At 41.6% G+C, this 22,684-nt stretch overlaps 1 protein-coding gene across 3 annotated transcripts in view; it reads right to left on the bottom strand.

The window, feature by feature from the left end:
- Positions 1-22,684, bottom strand: part of PLXDC2 (plexin domain containing 2) — a 412,966-nt gene that overhangs the window by 96,521 nt on the left and 293,761 nt on the right. For all 3 annotated transcript variants that reach the window (XM_075922487.1, XM_075922486.1, XM_075922488.1), the window contains exons 5-6: positions 11,866-11,988; positions 6,185-6,303 (exon numbers count right to left, since the gene is read on the bottom strand). In XM_075922487.1, the coding sequence (XP_075778602.1) occupies positions 6,185-6,303; positions 11,866-11,988 (242 nt within the window). The remainder of the gene's footprint in view (positions 1-6,184; positions 6,304-11,865; positions 11,989-22,684) is intronic.

Here is a 22,684-nt window from a genome sequence, read left to right as displayed (position 1 = left end):
ATGACACTTCCGGAATGGAGATTGTCCATAACTCTGAAATGTTTACAACTCTGAACATAAGAGCTGACACCAGGCCAGGCTCCAACAGGTAGCTTCTTTCCCTGAGTTGGACTGAGTTTGCAAGACTGTCCCCTTCCGGACACACACACACAGCATGTCCATCTCACAGTCAGGAGAGGAAGCAACCAGCACACGCTCCTCCTCGGGAGGAAGAGTGAAAATAGTGCAGACACCAGCACTACTGCTCTGCTCACTCCAGCTTCTTTGGCTTGGTAGCCCCAGCATCTTCACCTCCTAGATGTAAGTAGCTGCACCACATATAGGGGTAGAGCAGACATCCCAGTTCTTTCTACCATTAAGATGTCACACAGGTATGTTCTTTTTTGGGATGGGGCAGAATCTCTGCTGCTGCTTGATTGGTTACTTCTAATTTACCTGCTGTGGGGCTCCCCTCTGCCACTAAGCTCCCAGCTGTACCTCAAGACCCCCCTGACACAGGGCTCCCAGTTGCACCACCTACCCCCCACTGTCACCAGGCTTCCAATCCCGCTGCTGGCATGCCTGTCCCCAGGCTCTCTGGTCCAGGAACATCCCTGGACCATTGATGTTGCTGGACCAGTTAGTCCTGGTTTAGGGAGGAACAACCTGTAGTGTAGATCTGGCTTCAGGCATATTAGCTTTAAATATTTCCAACAGAAGACTGGATTAAAAAGCTATTTTCCTTAATAAACAGTGAAGCTCTTGAAACCCGACCTTCTCTAAGATTTACTATAGAAGGAGAGGGCAGTCACTATTAAAATATACATAAAAATATGCCCCTTCAGATGGTTTATTAATATCCTTTACTGGCAAAACTGAATTAGCACTTCAGTGTGTCCTCAGCATTACAGGCTTTCAGTAAAATATTCATTAATGTAAACTGCATTAGTTAGCAAATATAATACACTTTCAGTGAGGCTCTGCATGCTGAATAAAATTAAGTGTTTGTAAAGCAGCATTTAAAGAGAAAATGTGTATGCACAGTAAAACTAAAATGTTAAAATAATATTCAGTTTACTTGAAAATCTTGCTAGTTTCTTTTCTCAAAGAAAGGGATAATAAACAGAAGCCTTTGGCTTATACAAAGTATATTTATGTTCTTCTTGTAAATCAATTTTTATAGTATAATGTAAAAGGAATATCAGAAAGATACACTAAAAAGGCAATAAAGAAAATACTTATTTAAGAAAGGACAAATAAGTTCAGATGAAAAAAAAAAGAACTAGATTAAACCCAAACTCATACTTCATAAGGAATTTAAATACTTGAGTTTGCAAATTTTCAGGTATATAATTTCCTCTTCTCAAATCCAGATTACCTACTGACTTTCCTGAAACACATTTTGGAATTTCAGTAGGGCTCATAATTTCTGCTGGATTAACTGCTGTTTTCAAAGCTTGATTACTTTTAGATAAGTTGACTTTCAGGCCACGGCTTTCTGACATAATGCTAATATGGTAAGTCTCACAGTCTTATTGGCTAACTTTTGCCATATGTGTAACTTTTGTACTTTGCAGTTGTCTTGTAGCCATGTTATTTCAAGGTATGAGAAAGACAAGCTGGGTGAGGTAATATATTTTATTGGACCAACTTCTGCTGGAGGAATGTACAAACTTTCCAATACACATAGCTCTGCTTCAGGTCTGGGGAAGGAAGCAATTTGGAACAGACTGTAAAGCGGAAGGGGTAATGCAGGTTGCATGTAGTCACTAGAAAAGAAGTAGGCAATTGGGAGTTATACTGTTATGCACAAAGAATTTGAAGTGGGCAACTAAGGGTAGGAGGCAGTAGGGTGAGTTGTAAATTGTGGTAATGACATAAAACCAGTGTCCCTGTTCAAGTCCATGACTTCTGGTATATAGACTTCTGGTGTACACCTTTTGAATAAGTTAAACAGATTTCCTTTGAGGACAAGTAATGAAAGATCAGTTCTGGGGTGTCTGCCCACCGGTGTTTTTTAAATCAGTTTTTTCTATGTGAGTTCATTGGAGAGGGCAGTAATTGTTTGGTTTCACCTACATAGTTGCTGTTGGAATATTTAAAGCATTGGATGAGGTACATCCCAAATTGTGAAAAACATACGTAGCATCCATGAATCTTGAAAGATGTTTTGGGGAGGGTACTGGTCATCATAATAGTGGGTACTGAAAGGGTCCAGTGCTACTTCGAGTTCATAGATCCTAGTCTGTGTGGAGCTTGATTCTTATGATGAGCTGAGAAAGATTGGGGCGAAGGAGCGGGGTCTAACATTCAGATGAAAGAGGTCACCAAAGATTTCTTTCAAGTTCCCATCAAAAATGGATTGTAATTGTTTGAGGATCCCCCCACATGAGTTCCAGTGTGGGGTGAAAGATGACAACTAGGGGTGTGAGGTCAGTGGGTTTTTCTTCTGTATTGAAGTAGGGTCTCTCCTGGGATATTTGGATGTCCTTTTCCAAGATGAAATATATTTTTCTGGTGGAGTTTTCCTTCTTTAGTGAAGGCTGTTTTAAGTGTGTTTAGATGTGTGTTCTGGAGTTTCTCTTTGGAGCAAATGTAGTAGTATCTGCGTGCCTGGTCCCTTGCTTTATTATTTACAGACTGAGTCTGAAATGACTGTAAAATGCTACTGAATCAAAATGATGGTCTCTAAGGGTATGTCTACACTACAAAGTTAACTCGAACTAACGGACGTTAGTTCGAATTAACTTTGATAGGCGCTACACTAGCGCTCCGCTAGTTCGAACTTAATTCGAACTAGCGGAGCGCTTAGTTCGAACTAGGTAAACCTCATTCTACCAGGACTAAGCCTAGTTCAAACTTACTAGTTCGAAATAAGGGGTGTGTAGCCCCTTAATTCGAACTAGTGGGAGGCTAGCCCTCCCCAGCTTTCCCTGGTGGCCACTCTGGTCAACACCAGGGAAACTCGTCTGCCCCCCTCCCGGCCCCGGAACCCTTAAAGGGGCACGGGCTGGCTATGGTGCCCGTGCCAGGTGCAAGCCTGCCAGCACCCAGCTAGCAGACCTTGCACCTGGCACGGCTCGAGCCAGCCACCCGATGCCCCCCAGCCCTCCCCCTCTTACCGGGACCAGGCTGGCGGCTCCCGGGAGCTTGCCCGGGACCGCAAGAGGCGGGCACCCGCCTGGTCTAGTGCAGACATCATGGACCTCATCCACGACCTCCGCACTAGGCACAGGAAAGCGGCCGTCTAAGGCAGGAGAGCTGCCAGCCTGGCCACCCAGGAGCAGGTGTGCATGAAAATCAAGGTGGTCCACTGAGACCCCCGACACTGAGCCCTGAGCTTACAATGGCCGTACTGGGTCAGACCAAAGGTCCATCTAGCCCAGTAGCCTGTCTGCCGACAGCGGCAAACCCTAGGGACCCTGGAGGGGATGGACCAAAGACAGTGACCAAGCCATTTGTCTCGTGCCATCCCTCTCCAGCCTTCCACAAACTTTGGGCAGGGACACCACTCCTACCCCCTGGCTAATACCACTCCATGGACCCAACCTCCATGACTTTATCTCACTTCTCTTTAAACTCTGTTCTAGTTCTAGCCTTCACAGCCACCTGCAGCAAGGAGTTCCACAGGTTGACTCTTTGCTTTGTGAAGAACAACTTTCTGTTACTAGTTTGAAGCCTGCTACCCATTCCTTTCCTTTGGTGTCCTCTAGTCCTTCTGTTATGGGAACTAATGAAGAACTTTTCTTGATGCACCCTCTCCACCCCACTCATGCTTTTATAGACCTCTATCATATCCCCCCTCAGTCTCCTCTTTTCTAAGCTGAAAAGTCCCAGTCTCTTTAGCCTCTCTTCATATGGGACCTTTTCCCAACCCCTGATCATTTTTGTTGCCCTCCCCTCTCCCACCCTCTCTCTTCCCCTCTCCCACCTCCTTTTCCCAGTCTCCCCCAGTTTTGTTCAATAAAGAGAGATTCTATTTTTGAACACAATTGTCCTTTATTTTGTACATCAGGAAAGGGGGCTAGGGAGGGGTAAATGGAAGGAGGTGAGGGTGGAATGGGGTATGTGCCCCCGATGGGGAGGAATGGGCTGGCTCTGCGGGCTTCTGGGGGTGGAACCTCTCCTGCAGCCCCCCAATTGTCCCTCTGCCCAGATGGCAGCCTGCGGCAAGTGCAGCCGGTCTGATGGCCGAGTGCTGTGATGTGCCCAGTGTGGGTACTCCGGGCAATCCAAGCCAGGACTGCTTTGCAAGCGGGGCACCCTTGAGAACTGTCTGTCCGGGGTGGGGGTCGGGTCCCTTCAAGTACAGCCCTTGGCTAGCCTGAGACAGCAGCTCCACGCTCTAAGTCCTCCTCTGAGGCCCTGCCAGCACTGCTTCCGGCCATCCTTAACCCCGGTTCAGGGTCCACTTAATGTAGTCCACTTAATGTAGTCTACACATGCTAGTCCGAATTAGCAAAACGCTAATTCGAACTAGTTTTTTAGTCTGGATGCGTTAGTTCGAATTAGCTTAGTTCGAATTAACTATTTAGTTAGTTCGAATTAGCGCTGTAGTGTAGACATACCCTAAGACACACTGTGCTCAAGTATCAATGGTGACATAACATTCAAGATGCAGGAGAATGAAGAATAATGACTATAGTGGCGACCATTATATAGTTACTGGTTTAATTAAAAAAATGTACTACTCTCAAATTTCAGGTACATATGCAAGCCACTTTCTAGAAAATATTACTCTTAAAAATTAAGAGTTGGAACAGGGTCCTCCCTACTCATCCAACATATAAAGATTTTAACCTTCCTATTGATTTTAACTCTTCCTCATATTTGGCAGCCAGTGGGAAAATGTACATCTTGCAGCATACTCTGAACATCAGGCTGGTGTGTTATCGTACTAAAGGGACAATCTGTTCCAACGTCAAAGAAGTTATATTTTTATAAATCAAAACTAACATCTTCTACAACATCCAGAAAGGAACTCAAAGTTAGAGTGGATCACAAAGACAGCATTGTCCCTTGTGAGAACACAGCGACATGGGTACTCCCACACAAGTGATCTTAAGAAATAGCCCCCTTAATTTTTCATTTTAATAATCTAGTCTGGAGGTGACAATGGGTATTTATTTATAGGAGGTAATTATATGGTCCCATTGGTATCTAAGACTTAATTGAAGTGTAGGGAACTATTATGATCTCCATGTTATAGATGAGGAGCTGATCCAGAGAGAGATTATGTGACCTGCCTCTACTTACACTGAAAGTCTGTGGCAGGGCAGGGAATTTATCTTGTGAATTCCATGCAACAACTGAGCCAAATCCTTCCCTTATACAACAGTAATAACTATAGGCAGGTCCACATCCAAAAGAGAAAGCCGAAATTTCCTTGCCAAAATGAGATTAAAAATTATCTCGGTCACTGCAAACATGTGTAACAAGATAGGCAAACAATGTTGAATGAATCTGACTGGAAAACATCTCCCCAACTCATTTTACCAGCAAGGAAAGCAGTGAGTTCAAGGCGTAGATCACAACTCTAAGCTCCTGAAGCACTTCCAAGAGCCCGAGTGATCAAAACTGGACAAAATGAAGCAGAAAAGACTCTTTGCCATCATCCAATACTGTTCTGCTACCACGGGGAATAAACAATCTGGTTCCAATCTCCATATAAACAAAAGCTCCTCACAGAGGTAAATAGTGAGATACAGTACTACCATAATTTCTTGTTTGACGTACAGGAAAATATTACAGTGTCTCATGAGGCAAGATGTAGTAGCTATTGGTAAATTGTCACTTTTTAATGGCATCTACTATGTATACAATATTTATCAAAGAGCCAAATAAAGCTAAATAAATTTAGCAAAATATATTCTACCTCCCAAACCCCAGTGGGACATTGCTAAACAATCAACACTGAAAACATCGAGAAAAGGGTCCAGGGAAATTCAATATCTATGATATTGAAGCTATTTGATATTTTTCAAGGTAATCATATGACCTTCAACTTTACAAAGGAATTCCAGTTTAAGCAGAACAGGGATCTTATGAGTAACAACATATATAAGTTAAAACTATAAAAATATTGACACATTTGAACTTTCAAGGAACCAAAATAAAATTATACAGAATTGGTCCTGACAAAGAGAAACTGTGGGATTGTAAAGTGATACAAACATTCAAATGATAGCTTTCAGACCCAACTTACTTCTTTATATCCAAAAATAATACGCCCATCATTGAGAAGGGTAGCTTGGAAAGTGAAACTGCCTAGGTTGTAATTATCCTGCAGATGTACATGATCCCATTGGACAACAAGTGCTGTGCCTGTGAGTCCAGATGGGGAAGAAAAACACGAGAAAAATATTCATTAACATTAATGTTAGCATTTACTAAAGTTATATTACATAAAACCAATATTTCCTCTCCATATATATCACATTTCAGCCAAAGGCCTCGAAGCACCAAAGATCTAATAAACATTACTTAAGCACTAAATCCTCTTATCAATTAGATAAATAAGTAAATTGAGGCAAGACAGGTTAAGTGACTTGCTTAAAGTCATACAGTGAGTCAGTGACAAAGAAAAAGAACAGAACCTCCTATTCCTACTATAAGATTGCTATTTTAACCACAGGACTGTACTGTAGTGCCCTTCATTTCTCCTTTAACACAATGGCTATTAAGGTTGAAAAGTTCAGGATTTTCTGGTATTGAAAAAGTGATTATTTAAGATATTCAGTTTTCTCCATTAACAATTCAGTAGTATTAACAGCATTATTATTTCTGCACAATGTAAGATTTCACCATGGTCCTTAATGCTGAAGAATACTAGGGTTTGGCAATAAATATAAACTATGGAGTGTAAATTAAAGTAACTGAAAAGCCATAAATGGGGGTAAATGTTAAATTGCGTGTGCAGGGATTTGGTTTAAAAAGCCTATTAATATTCATGGGAGCTGCCTGGCTGGATCCTCATATACCACACTAAAAATATACATTCAAGTGACTCTCTTGCCCTGAAAACATGTTTTACAGATGGTAAAAAGCTACAAAACACATTCAGGCAGTTAGGCTGAAAGGAATTTATCACCAAAACAGTGTTTACTGAAAATGTCTTTTTCATTTTTAGAACTATATCCTTCCCCAGCGCACATCTCCCTTTAACACTAATGGGATTTATGTGCTTTGATTTACAAAACATCTGTTTCATTTTTTGCGTTTGTGTTACGAGGATGCTTCAAAGGTGGATCAATGTGTCTCTAGTTCAACACATCTGTGGTGAATCCTGCAAAGTCTTCAGCCATAGATTTTCAGCATAATAGCTTATACTCCTGTTTCTTGCCTATGTGCATTAGGAAAACAAATGCAAATCTTTGATAAACTGTACTGTAACAAGTCTATCACATCATTTGCAAGTGTATATTTCACGGTCTTACAGCATAAATCAATACTAGATACAATGTTTATTTCCTAGCATGTAGAATAGTGATAGCAATGCAGCGGTGTTAGTCTGGTCTAGCTGAAACAAAAGACAGAACAATGTAGCACTTTAAAGACTAACAAGATGGTTTATTAGGTGATGAGCTTTCGTGGGCCAGACCCACTTCCTCAGATCAGTATGTGGAAGAAAATCGGCACAACCATATATTGGACCATTATTGGACCTAACCATGCCAGTTACAAGATCAAGAACACATATTCCTGTTCATCCAGAAATATAATTTATGACATCATGTGCCCAAAGTGTCCGTCTGCTGTGTACATTGGACAAACTTCTCAGACACTTCGCCAAAAAATCAATGCACACAAAACAGACATAAGACTCTCTCACAGAGAAAAAGCTGTTGTTTGCCATTTCAGCCAGACTGACCATTCCCTCAATGACCTTAAAACATGCACATTGCTTCAAAGAGACTTTAACTCCAGACTTCAAGGAGAAGCTACAGAATTGTCAATCATGCTTAAATTTGACACTTTATGTATGGGTTTAAACAAAGACTCTAATTATCTCACCCATTACAAAGATAGCTTCCCCAATTATCATCCCTAATGTCATTACCTCTCAGAAACTTCTCCTATCATCACCCTTATGTCATTACCTCAGAGACACTCACCTTCCCCCCTCATCCCCACTCTGTTCTAAAATTTGATTTGTCAATTTCACATGCATTCATTTTTTGATTGTATCACTTTGATATATATGGTTATGCCAATTTTCTTCCACATATTGATCTGAGGAAGTGGGTCTGGCCCACGAAAGCTCATCACATAATAAACCATCTTGTTAGTCTTTAAAGTGCTACATAGTTCTGTCTGTTGTTTATTTCCTAGACAGCAATAAACATGAAACGTGAAAGTTCATGTTAAGCAGATTGTTCTTAATTTTAAAAAGACTTTTCTCATGTTAAGCGTCATTTTCACCTCCATATTACAAACAGAAATACATCAATGGGCCAGATTATGCCCTCCCTCCCCCTAATCCCCACCATATCCATGTGGATTTCAGCCCTGCTGTGCATAAGTCGGAGTTTGCATCCTCTGGGGTACTGGATCTTTTTTTCCAGGAGAGCTATATGCTGGGCTGGATTCAGTGAGAGGTAACAACAACCTGGGTATGTCACTAAGCTCTATCCATATTGATAACAGAATTGTTTCCAAAGTAACTAAGGGTACGTCTACACTACAACATTAATTCGAACTAACTTAGTTCGAATTAATTAATTCGAACTAAGCTAATTCGAACTAACGGATCCAGACTAAAAAACTAGTTCGAATTAGCGTTTTGCTAATTTGAACTAGCATGTCCACATTAAGTGGACCCTGAACTAGGCTTAAGGATGGCTGGAAGCAGTGCTGGCAGGGCCTCAGAGGAGAACTTAGAGCGTGGAGCTGCTGTCTCAGGCTAGCCGAGGGCTGTGCTTAAAGGGTCCCGACCCCCACCCTGGACAGACAGTTCTCAGGGGTGTCCCGCTTGCAAAGCAGTCCTGGCTTGGATTGCCCGGAGTACCCACACTGGGCACATCACAGCACTCGGCCATCAGACCGGCTGCACTTGCCGCAGGCTGCCATCTGGGGAGAGGGGGTAATTGGGGGGCTGCAGGAGAGCTTCCACCCCCGGAAGCCCACAGAGCCAGCCCAGTCCTCGCCAACGGAGGCTCTTACCCCATTCCTCCCTCACCTCCTTCCACTTACCCTTCCCTAGCCCGTCTTCTTGATGTACAAAATAAAGGACAATTGTGTTCAAAAATAGAATCTCTCTTTATTGAACAAAACTGGGGGAGACTGGGAAAAGGAGGTGGGAGGGGGAAGAGAGAGGGTTGGAGAGGGGAGGGCAACTAAAATGATCAGGGATTGGGAACAAGTCCCATATGAAGAGAGGCTAAAGAGACTGGGACTTTTCAGCTTAGAAAAGAGGAGACGGAGGGGGGACAGGATAGAGATCTCTAAAAGCAGGAGTTGGGTGGAGAGGGTGCATACAGAAAAGTTCTTCATTAGTTCCCATAAAGAAGGACTAGAGGACACCAAAGGAAAGGAATGGGTAGCAGGCTTCAAACTAGTAACAGAAAGTTGTTCTTCACAAAGCAAAGAGTCAGCCTGTGGAACTCCTTGCTGCAGGAGGCTGTGAAGGCTAGAACTAGAACAGAGTTTAAAGGGAAGTGAGATCAAGTCATGGAGGTTGGGTCCATGGAGTGGTATTAGCCAGGGGGTAGGAGTGGTGTCCCTGCCCAAGGTTTGTGGAAGGCTGGAGAGGGATGGCACGAGACAAATGGCTTGGTCACTGTCTTTGGTCCATCCCCTCCAGGGTCCCTAGGGTTTGCCGCTGTCGGCAGACAGGCTACTGGGCTAGATGGACCTTTGGTCTGACCCAGGACGGCCATTGTAAGCTCAGGGCTCAGGGTCGGGGGTCTCAGTGGACCACCTTGATTTTCATGCACACCTGCTCCTGGGTGGCCAGGCTGGCAGCTCTCCTGCCCTAGACGGCCACTTTCCTGTGCCTAGTGCGGAGGTCGTGGACAAGGTCCACGATGTCCGCACTAGCCCAGGCGGGTGCCCGCCTCTTGTGGTCCCGGGCTAGCTCCCGGGAGCCGCCAGCCTGGTCCCGGGAAGAGGGGGAGGGCTGGAGGGCATCAGGTGGGTGGCTCGATCCATGCCAGGTTCAGGGTCTGCTGGCTGGATGCTGGAAGGCTTGCACCTGGCACGGGCACCGTAGCCAGCCCGTGCCCCTTTAAGGGGTCCGGGGCCGGGAGGGGGGCAGTAGAGTTTCCCTGGTGTTGGTCAGAGTGGCCACCTGGGAAACCTGGGGAGGGCTAGCCTCCCTCTAGTTCGAATTAAGGGGCTACACACCCCTTAATTCGAACTAGCTAGTTCGAACTAGGCTTAATCCTCGTGGAATAAGGATTACCTAGTTCGAACTAACGGAGCGCTAGTGTAGTGCCTATGAAAGTTAGTTCTAACTAACGTCCTAATGTACTTCAAGGGGAAACAGCAGAGGGAAAATGACAAAAGGAGAAAACAGAACTAAGTAGCTCATTATGTGACTTACTCTATTTCTTTTCATTTACAGTAACCAACCAAATCCTTAGTCCTAAAGTACAAGCAGTGTACATCCATCAGTTGAATTAAGAAGAAATATAATAGCTGACCAAACATACTGCTATATTAGGACCACAACTGGCAAAAAAGTTCATGTCAAATAATTTATTGGATGTCATCACTTTTCTCTTTGTAAATCATCTGCAAATGAAACATGGATTTCTCAAATGTATTTGAATGGTATCGGTAAATAAATTATGCAAAATTTACTCGACTGTAATTGGACGTAGAGGCACTGTTAATTTCTGATTGAATGAGCATAACTGTCAAGACAAGTTTTCTGGCATGCACACTCATGACTACAAACATGAATCTCCATAAAATGTGCTTATAACTCACTCTGAAGGAATATACTTTCCTTAAATTAATTTGTTAGAATATAAATGGAAAGCCAATATAAAAAGAATGTTTTGTACAGTGTGCACTTCTAGGCCCAGAGAATCTCCTTTCTAAGGAACAGGTATATCCCCTATTAATGTAAGCATAAATTTAAAGCAATCTTTCAAATGTTTGGCTCCAGCTGTTGAAAATATTGCCCTTAACATCCTAATTGTTATCGCTCACGTTTGGAAATTTTACCATACATTTTTAAATAGAAAATATGGAATTAGAATCTTACATGACATCAATAGACTTGCCACTAGAGATCAGAGTTAAGACATTAAATGTCATTTCATCACAGAGGATCAAAAATTCAAAATGCTGATTTTTAACAAACTACATGACTACAATCTTCAAATGTAATGCTTTCAGAATGTATCTGAAAGAATAGCCCTACATATTACATCTCACTTTGCTTTTCAGCATTTCAGATTTCTTATGAAAGACTGCTAGTATAGACACGTTATTGAATTTCTATACTGGGAATACTGCACATTTAATCACAAATAGGTTTATTAATCACATACATTCCCTGTGTGTATGCTTCATATATCTCACAATGCTAATTCTTTATAGTTACTGGGTAGACAGGACTAACTACACAATTGACTCAAGAGAGCTCTGCACCTTGGCAAGAGATAGATTTTTCTCTTTAAAATGATAACGCATATTTCAAGTCTAGAAGCAATATTACTTGTTCTAGCATCTGTGCTTTTTAACCATTTAATACAGTCATTAATTAATGTCTAATCATGCTTTATAATCCACTTTATGAATGTTTAGCACCGCTTTAGATGACCTAATAGCCATATACTATATTTTAAGTAGCCCTTATCTTTCTTTAAAAGTTAATTAGAAAAACATAAATGGCCAAGGGATAGACAAATTTGTTTATGTAAAAGAATCACATACCATTGTCAAAGTATCTCACTGTTGAATTTCTTGACACACTGGGGTCAAAATTTGCCATCAAAGGTGCAATGTATTGCGTGGCTGTTAGCATTCGATGCACAACTTCTCCAGTATATATGAAACCTACAATTAAGAAGGAAAAATTAGTAATTTTTAAAAAAAGTATGCCTGATTTATCTAGATATTGCCAATTTTAAAGAAATTCAAGACAATTTAATCCCATCACCAACTTCTAACAGTAAATTAAACAATAGAATAAATGGCACAGAGATTTTCATGAGTGCAATCCATTTCAAGGAGAAGATTTTCATACTGGCAAAAATAGATCATAACTTATTGTACAGTGAAGTACTTTTTAGTTATGGGCAAAACTCAGATGTGCTGGGTAAAGTAGACATTATCAAAATCCAGCCAATCACCATTTTACAGTTCTTCATGTGTTGTTTTCATCCTGTTCATTAGTTTGCTTATTTTTCCTTTTCTGTTGTCAGCACTTCAGTGCTGAAACCATGCCTCTTGTTGTGTTTGTAAGACATACTGGGCATGTCTAGACTACATCCCTCTGTTGAAAGAGGGATGTAAATGAGCTCGACCAAAAATGCAAATGAAGTGCGGATTTAAAAATCCCATGCTTCATTTGCATATTCATGTCTGATTGCTGTTTCAAAAAAGGGTATTTTGAAAGTGAAACTGCAGTCTAGACACGGTTCTTTTGGAAAAAAAAAACCTTTTTCAAAAGAACCTGAATGAGGAGTTCCTTTTCAAAAAAACTGAGTCTAGACTGCGTTTTCACTTTTGAAATACCCTTTTTCGAAACAGTGATTGGACACGAATATACAAGTGAAGCATGGGATATTTAAATCCGTGCTTCATTTGCACTTTTGTTTGGGCTCATTTACATCCCTCTTTCGACATAGGAATGTAGTCTAGACATAGCCACTATAAGACTTTGTCTGTACTGGCACTTTCATCATTAAAACGTTTGTCACAAGCCCTATTATATCAGGCTCTGGGCTACAGAACCCCATACATCAATCATGCTTACTGAACAGGTCCAAATGAGATTAGCACTTATGGTTCTTATGTCCAGTCTCACTCTCTGCTGATGGTCTGCTTGACTTGAGGCACCTAGGTGATGCATATCTCAGTCTGCCTTCCTCAGACAACTCTCTCTGCTCCTGCTCCTGAAAGGCAGTCTCTTTGTAAACTGGGTTTTTTGTTGTTGTTTTTTGGGGGGAAGGGGATTGGTTTTGTTTATTTGTTTGTGCTTGTCAGTTCCAAGGCTTTGGCCCTTGTCAAAACTGTTTTTGTATTTTGGTTGGAGCAATGAGGTAGTTGCTTCACAGCAAATTGTTTGGATATTAGTCTCAGAGGGTTAGCCATGTTAGTCTGTATCTGTAAAAATGAGGAGCCCTGTGGCACTGTAAAGACAAACAGATTTGAGCACAAGCTTTCATAGGTCAAAACTACTTTTCATGGGTCAAAACCACTTTGTAAGATGTATGGAGTAGTGGTTTTGAGCCACAAAAGTGGTTTTGACTCATGCAAGTTGTTAATCTAAATACATCTGCTAATCTTTAAGGTACCACATGACTCCTCATTTTTACAGATACAGACTAACTCAGCTATTCCTCTGAGAAAGGCTGTTTTATCTCAAGCCATTGTTTCTTTCCTACTTGCTATTTTCTTTCTGCCCTATGAAGCTAACTAAACCAATAGATTCAAACAATAAACATCTCAATAACCAGCTCAACATTAGAGTTGATTGAAACATTTTCCAACAAGATAGCTTTCCATTGTAAATCGTGACAGTGAACCCTTCCTGTCTTCAGGCAAATTGCTTTCCCTTCCCCCTCCTAAGCCTCACATCTCTAGTCTGAGGTGTGTGTGTGTGTGTGTGTCTTCCCCTTCTATGTTATCTGGACATGGCACAGGAAGGAGGAGGATCATAGAGGGATGGTGATATCTGAGATAGGTGCTGGCACCTGCCTGCTCCCAAATCAGGGTTTTCCTCTTTACAAGTAAACTCAACAACAACAAAATCTGGAACCTACCTAATTTTCCTACGCAACAGAAAATCTGTTTTCCAGTCAATTCCAGTCAACATGAGGTATTCATAAATTATAATAGCACAACTCCACTTCTGTCATAGGAGAGTGATGCACAGAGAGGTTAGATGAGTCATCCAAGCTCACACAGGAAATCTGTGACAGAGCAAGGACCCAGATCTCCTGGGTGCCAGTCCACACCACCTCTCTCAGCTCCCATTGTTAATTTGTCTGTCTTCACCAACATTCTTTTCCTGACCTCTTTTCACTAAATGGTTTCACAGAGTAACTGAATTTCTCAGATATGCAGTTATACAGGTTGTACTGTGCAGTGACTAGAGAGGGCTGGCTATTAAAAAAACCCAATCTGTGTGGGTAGTCAGTTATCAAATAGCTACTCCCTTGCTGAAATGACAGAAGACTCATTAATGCAAAAATTTTAAATGACTAGAAAATATACCCCAGGAAACATTTTACATTCCTGTGGACTGGATTAGAGAATCTAATTGCCTTTGTTTTCTTTTAAAACACAGCTTGCAGTTTTATAATTTCAAACTTAAATGTCTAGAAAACATGACCTATGAGAGAAGACTGAAAGAATTGGACTTGTTTAGTTTAGAAAAGAGAAGACTGAGAGGGGACATGATAGCAGTTTTCAAGGATCTAAAAGGATGTTAAAAGGAGGAGGGAGAAAAATTGTTCTCCTTGGCCTATGAGGATAGGACAAGAAGCAATGAGCTTAAATTGCAGCAAGGGAGGTTTAGCCTGGACATTAGGAAAAGCTTCCTAACTGTCTAGGTGGTTAAACACAGGAATAAATTTCCTAAGGAGGTTGTGGAATCTCCATTACTGGAGATGTTTAAGAGCAGGTTGGATAGACATCTATCAGGGATGATCTAGACAGTGCTTGGTGCTGCCATGAGGGCAGGGGTCTGGACTTGATGATCTCGCGAGGTTCCATCCGGTTCCATTATTCTATGAAAATCTGGATATCTACTATTCAGTTCCTAACTCTATATTTAGGCCCCTAGCTGCACGTGGCCTGGTTTTCAGAGGTTCACAGGGACAGACAGAACATACCCAACATCTTTTATATGTTCACTTTCACAAACGAGTAGGAAAAATAATTATTTCTGCTTACGAAAACTGTATTTTTTCCTTTCCTCATCTTGTCTTCATATGCTATTTTAGTTACTTAAAGTCTAAACTTTTTGAATGCTTTACTGCAAATAGATATCACAAGAATTTCATTCTACCATGTCTTCTTGAATTAAATAAGAATCATATCAGACAACAGTCATTAAATACATTTTTATTAGTTCACAGTTCTTTCTATCTGCTTCTTAAATGTAACTCTCTTGAGAAGCAGTCTCGGGTTGGCATATTCAGACATTTAAACTATCTATTGTTGTTTTAGCACTTGTCTGATGATAGTCCCTGAGGTAACATGTACATGCCTTTTGTCATATTCTTGTCTACATCAATTGACCTACATCTACATCCCTAATATTCTGAAGATGATATATAAAATCTTAGAGGAGTAGCCATGTTAGTCTGTATCTGCAAAAACAATGAGCAGTCCTGCGGCACCTTAGGCTATGTCTACACAGCAGTACTATTTCGGGATACCGGAAGTATCTCAACATAGCTATTCTGCATCTTTTGAGTTCGCCTGTATTTTGAAATATAATGGGTTGCTATTCCAACCTCCCTATAAACATCATTCCATGAGGAGTAAAGGATGTTTAGGAATAGCAACTTATTTCGAAATAAGTGCTGTGTAGACAGCACCAAATTTCAAATTAACTTGAAATAAGCTATGCAATTTGCATAGCTCAAATTGTGTAGCTTATTTCAAGCTAAGGTGCAGTGCAGATGCACCCTTAAAGACTAACAGATTCATTTGGGCATAAACCACGTGTGACAGGGCGCGCCGCCCCCACACCCCGTCCGGCGGCCCGCCCCGCACTCAGCCCGCAATCGCGCTGTCCCTCCTGGGCGCCACCCAGGGAGCGCGGCGGCACTGCGGGGCCTGTTCCCTGGCCGCGGCCCGGATAACGGGCGGCGCGGCGGAGGCGGGGCTACGCCCGGACCGCAGCGTAGGGCGGGGGCGGAGCCTCGGCGACGTGACGGTTGACGTCGCCGGGCGCGCGCGCGCACGGCGGGGGCGGAGCCTGGTGACGTGGCGCATTGCGTCACCCGGGCCGGACGCCGGCGGGGGATTCAAAAGGGGAAAGGGGCAGAAGGAAAGGGGGAGAGCCCGGAGGAGCGAGGAGGAGAGGAGGGAGACGGAGAGCGAGTGAAGGAGGAAGGAGCGGACAAGGAGGAGAGAGCGGAGGCGGGAGAAAGAGCGGAGGAGGAGAGGAGAGGAGAACAGAGGAGGAAGGAGGCACAGGGCACTGGAGGAGCGGCACACAACACGAGGAGGAGGGGAGCGGAGGAGCACAAGTGGTGAGGGGGACGTCAAAAAGGGGGGCAAACAGATTCACGGCGGGGAGCAGGACGGGCGCCCGCGTTACACCACGCATTTGAGGAAGTGATTTTTACCCCCGAAAGTTTATGACCACATAAATCTGCCAGTCTTTAAGGTGCCACAAAGATCACCTTGTTTTTATATAAAATCTTGAAAGTCACATTCCTGTGTCAGGATTACCTTTAACACCTTGGACCAGATTAATTCCTGGGGTAATCCCAATGACTTCATACGCTTACATAATCTCTCATCCCAGTTTACATTTGTAAATGTTACCATCACAACTAATACTGAGGCCAAGTACAACAGTACAGAAATTAATTGGTGGAACATTTAAGTAAATATATAAAATAAATCCAGGTATTCAGTAGCCATCATGCATATTTCTACTTTCTTCCTTATGGTACATTTTCCCTTTAGATAAAAGTGAAAAGGGGGAGGGAAGGGTGATGATAACAGGAAACCAGGAACATTTTGAACAAAGGATATTCTAATGACAAATCCAGTCATGCTGCAGAACATCTTGGAAAGAAACACAAAGTCAGTTCAAAGCTTCACAGAGATTCAAAGGCTGAATCACTATTGACGTTTTATTACTGTCACTAATACTTCAAGTAAGTAGCAAATATACATTTAACTTATCCCTGAAGGGCCTTCCACTGTCAGTAAGCCAGTTTTCTGAGGGTAGTAATAACTGTGTATTCACTTAGTCAAGGAAGAATTTTCCAGACCTACAATTTCCTGAACCATTTTGGAGTGCTCTTTTGTAAGCCTGTCCTAAAGAGCTAATGCTAGAAACACAAAATACTAGCAGCCTCTAAAATGTTCTCTTGTTCAGGATTTTATAAGTTACTAGCAGATTTAACTACTGTTGCTGGGTCCTTAACACTTTTTTTTTTAAAGAAAAATGTACATATTTCAATTAAACAATTGTATTATTTAAAAATACAATATTATTTTTATTAAGTTAATTTTAGTAATATTTTTAAAAATGGGCATTGTATCAAAAAACTTTTTTTCTTCATCCCTATAAATTCTTATCATTTGCTATGTTTTAACAAAAAACATCAATAGGGTTGTTAGATTTCATGTAATTGAATAGTGGTAACTGCATGAACTCTTAGTGGTTACATGACTATTCAATAGTCCCAGGGGCAGCACCAGCATCCAGTGCACTCCCAACTCTACTCCCAGGAAGCCCATTACTGCTGCCTCTCTATCAGAGGGAGCAATGTAGGCTGTCAGGTGGAGCCATTCCACGAGGGGAGCCAGTTAAAAAATCAGCTCCACGTACAGACCGACTGCCTGATGTCCTGCACTACTTACTGCTTCTCATTCAGAGGCAGCAGCATGGGGTGACAGCACCTCCTATTCACAGGGAGGGATGGAAGGTGGCAGGGGAGGCTGCCACGAAGCAGCCTCTGTCTATGGCGTGCCCTGGCTCACCGTGGTCTGAGGCTGCCTTGTGGCATGTGAAACAGCCTCTGTCCATGGGGAGCTAGTCCCACCGTGGACAAAGTCTACTTCATGACAGCTTTCCTTGCCCCCACAGCTGCTGCCTCGGATAGAGGGAGCAGCGTGGTGTGAGCAGGCGGCACTGGGGAGCTGGTGCGGGGGAAACTGTTTTTTAAGCCAGCTCCCCCCAGCACCAGCTCCTGCTTGCCAATTTCCACCTCTTTAGGAGGCAGCAGAGTAGTGGGGCAGGCAGGTCCGTGGAGCAGACATGCGAAGGGAGCCTGCTTGAAAGCTGGCTCCCTGTGCATACTGGCTCCAGCCTTCCCTTCTCTCTCTCAGCACTGCTGCCTCTGTATCAGAGGCAGCAGCATGGGGGGGGGGGGGGAGAGGAGGGAAGGGAGCCAGAAAGATCCAGTGTTCGTGGAGAGCTGGCTTTTAAGCCTCATGGGCACCAGTTCCCACTCCCCCCCCTTGCTGACTCTGATACAGAAGTTGAAAGGGGGTAGGGGAATGCATTTAGTCAACAAAATGAATTGATAAGCCCACGTTTCTCTCTTAATCATGTAATCATCTACATGATGACATCCCTAGTTTTCAAACTTTAAGCATTGATTTAACTGTGCCAAAACAGAGCACTACTCCAAATTTCTATGTTTTCTAGGCACAATTCTCTTGTTTTATTTCCTTTCTCTATGGTTTATTTAGCAGCAAGCCTATTCCAGGTTCATCCTATTTTTCTGGTTCATCTTGGCTCTGTCTCTTTCAACATTTGCACAATGTTGAGGATTGTACTTGATTTGGTAATTCTGCCACTTTTCTTTGGTTTTATGAGAAACAATCCCAGATACCTCCCATTTTCCAAGCACAACCAAACCCTTATTCTGCTTTAAGTTATGATAAGAGGAAGCTGCATAACAAACTGGGTGGTCCTAGCTCTTACAGTTAAGGAGGAATTCTTGAATAAGTAGACAACCTGGCAGACAAACTCTCTCAAATATATGGAAAATAACAAATAGCTGTATGTAAAACAAGAACAAGTATAACCCACCCAAGCTAAGTACAGATGAATAGCACAGAAATAAAAAAGGCTAAATCCTATGTAATGTGTGGGTGTACATGAACATTCAAACAGCTGGAGAAGCACACATTGTGGGCCAGCTTTTTGGTTGGCATAGGCCAATTTGCAACATTTCAAATCTGTTTACAGAAGACAAAATCAAATGGTACTCTCTTTTCCACGAGTTGCTCTAGATTCACACTTAAACGATTTCAGTGGAGTTACTTAGGATTTCCATCAGTTGATCCAAGGGAAGAAGTAGGCCCAGTATTGGTTGTCAAACATCAGTGTCAGTTTGCAGAATTTGGCCTTTTCCTCTTTTGTTCACTTTCCATAGGTAAGCCAAGACAACAGTCACCCAACACAAGCTTACTGCATTATTCATCAAATTCAAGGAAATTGAAGGATATTGGCTTTAGGTAATGCCAATAACTAGACCAATTAATAACTAATTAAATGATAATATCTAGTCCATCAGTAGATAACAAAGATGATCAGACCACTGAACTCATTTTACAATGGAGAAACTGAGCGATAGGGCGTCAAACTCACTTGCTCTAGTTCAACCAGCAGGCCAGTAGTTGATCCAGGAAAAAACCTCACAGTTGCAGCTCATTGCTCTATCCAATAGGCTATACATATTCCACACACTTTTACACCCTTTGTTTCACCGTTGATATGCAAAAGCATGAGGTATACTGATAAGTAAAAAGAATGAAATACTCTGTCTTCGAAATAATCTTCTTTCTGAGGCCTTGAGTCAGCAAAATACTTAAATTTCTGCCCTGCTTTATGCACGTAAATTCATGCATGGACTTCAGAGTGACTGCTCAAATGTTAAGGCTTACATTGGCAGGTACTGAGTACATTGCTGAATTAGGATAAAAATAAACAACTTACATTGTGATTTCCAAAATGGATGGCTCATACAATAGGTGGTATGTAAAAGCAGTCACAAATCTCACTGAGGAAAGTGTTCAGCTAAGTATTGTTGTAAAAGAGGTGTTACACATTTTTCAAAATTATACATGTGAGGAGAAGTGTATGAAGGATTGCATTCAGATTTTAGGTGCTTAGATATGGTCAGGATTTCTTTGAAGTTATTGCAAGATGTGAATTAAAAAAGGGTTGTCTTTATTTTAAGGCATTTATTTGATTGACTGGCATTTATAGGAAGTTGTTCGTATGCATGCTTATGGTATATGTTCAACTAAGATATTTTATTTTAAGGTGCTTAGAAAGCCAGTTGGAAAAGGTGTAATTTGACAACTGAAATGGCATATTTAATACATGACAATAATGTGCTAGCATTTCTTGACATCTAAATCTCTGAAGTTAAAAAATACAAACACCTCAAACTGAAAAAAGTTACTTGGTCAGACAAAGCTATCAACAAGAATGTTGTATGAAAAATTCTTTCCACTTTGTGACACTTTGGACTTTCAGAAGTTAAAGTTTACAGGGCTCCTGGTAACAGTAACATATAATCAAAGTGGAATTTCATTTTGAAATACCCCTGTCATTGTTTATATAGAAGGACTTTTTAACTTTATTAGTTCAACAAAAACATCCTTATTAAAAATAAACATATAAAATAGTGTCTTCTTCCATTGAAAATACTAAGCAGTTCATTTGACAGGAATTGGAATGTTATAATCTTTTTAAAAATATAGGAAGAGAAGCATTTTGTGACATTTATCTGAACAACTCTATAACAAAGTATGGTTGTCTTCCCCTTGAACTTCTAGCTCTGAAAATGACAAGAGCTTAATTGCGGCATTAGCTGAAATTCATATAGCAGATCCCAGAACAACATACAGCATGTCAATGGCTTCCACCTGGTGATACTTGACCCTGCACCTACTGTACATGCACAGTCATGTTTCAGTGCTATACAAAAGTTGTTTTTTTCAACCTATGAAGCGCTAACTGGATTGGGTTTGGTTACTTTAGAGGTCACCTCTCCCCTTGTGCAATAATGCCACACCTTACCTGACATCAGATGACAAGTGATGGGGCTGTAAAAAGGAAGTTGCCAGTTAAGAGGCCTCAGGTCTTCAATTCATTCACTCTAGCTGCCAGCCTGAGAGTGCCTGTAATTACTGATTTTCAGAGAACATATCAAGTTCATCTATCTTCTCCTAGGGGACAGGTTAAAGGACTAGCGGCTTAAAGAGGAAGCACTGAACTTGGGAAGGACAGTTAATGTGATTATTGGGCCACCTGGAAATGTATTTATTTGAAAATATATTGGTACATGAACCTTGAAAGTGAAGCTCATTTAGAAAGAAAATCTAAACAAACAACATCAATTTATAAATGCAAAATCAGACTACCTTGTAAAGAAAATACCCATTTTTTATCATTTAACCAGTGCTGTGCAAAACCATATGTTCATCTGCTAAGACAAAGAGCTGCGGTTATATAGCTGGTAAAGTAACCATCTGCCAGCAATAACTATAAAGTGTAAGGTTTGGCATGAAAGAGGCTTCTACTGAGCAGATGCTGAGTTGCTAGTGATGTATACAGTTCACTGAAGGTTTATTGGTTATGTTTTAGCAGCGTATAAGGAAAATGGCATAATTTAAAAAATGAAAATGAAGAAAAATCCATTTAATTCTCTCCAATGGTCTGAGATACAGTTGTAGGTAGATCACCAGATATGAAGCCCTGATGTCATCTGAGGCATTTTATATTCCAAACAAAGTAGCTGTGCCAGCAGAGATGTAATAGCAGATACTCATTTCCACTGTACCATCTTGCTGCGTGCTGTTGAAATGATCTTTTTTCATTTCTCCATTTTAATTTCATCATTCAGTCAACTGGAGAGTACCGAGCCTCTATGGATCACTTTCATCCAAATCTATGCTAAAAGAAATTGATGCTATAGGCATGTGACAGGGAAGGGAAACTGGAAAGCAGACAGCCAAACTCCAGGATTCTAAGGCTATTTCTGCCCTGGTCCCAGCATATTGTATAGAGTTATCTTGGGCTACTATAAACTATGACAATTGGTAGCAGCCTACATGGCTTCAACATGTTACATGTGATGGATCTCTGAGGAGAGTGATTTTGTGTTTTCTTTAATCTTCCAGATGATGGGGTTACCAGTCTGTCTCTGGTATAAGTCAGAGCCAGCATTAGGGTTGAACTAATTTGGACTGGCTGATAACACCCTCCAGCCCCTGGGGCAGGATTGTAATGCCCCACCGCTCACCCTTAGCCTACACTATGTGTTGTTGGAAGGCTGGCATGGAACTGGCAATACTAACTGTATCTGTTCTCAGGATTCCTCATGGTGGGGATATCATGGCATGCTGTTAGAACCTGATCAAAAATCCACTGAAATCAAGTGAAAGACTTGCACTGACTCCAGGGGCTTCATACCAGGTACCTTTGCACACTAAAGATGTTGAGATGTTGCGCTCTTCTGATGCCTGGATTTTAAAAAAGTATAATTGATGTAGCCCAGAATAAGATAAAGGAACAAACTGACCACAAGATAGAAAAGGAAATCAAACTGACAAATACACCATCTTCATCTTTAGTTTCCTGAGTTACTTTTTGTTAATGAAAAAAGTGAGATAGGATCAAAACCAGAAGTTATTATAGGACTTCCTCTCTAACCTGGATGATTTTACAGGATTAAGGATTTTTTCTTATCGTCTGGTTACATCTACTATTTGTACATTCATCTAGCTATGGAGGCCTCTAATCTTTGCCATTAATGAATATTATATCTATATAATTGGTACAGAAGAAAGAGATATTCATCTCTCACTAAAT

The sequence above is a fragment of the Pelodiscus sinensis genome, chromosome 2 (genome assembly GCF_049634645.1).
Source record: "Pelodiscus sinensis isolate JC-2024 chromosome 2, ASM4963464v1, whole genome shotgun sequence".
In the NCBI taxonomy this organism is placed as follows: Eukaryota; Metazoa; Chordata; order Testudines; family Trionychidae; genus Pelodiscus; species Pelodiscus sinensis.
The sequence above is the reverse complement of the archived record's forward strand: the minus strand, read 5'-3'. Positions and strand labels throughout refer to the sequence as shown.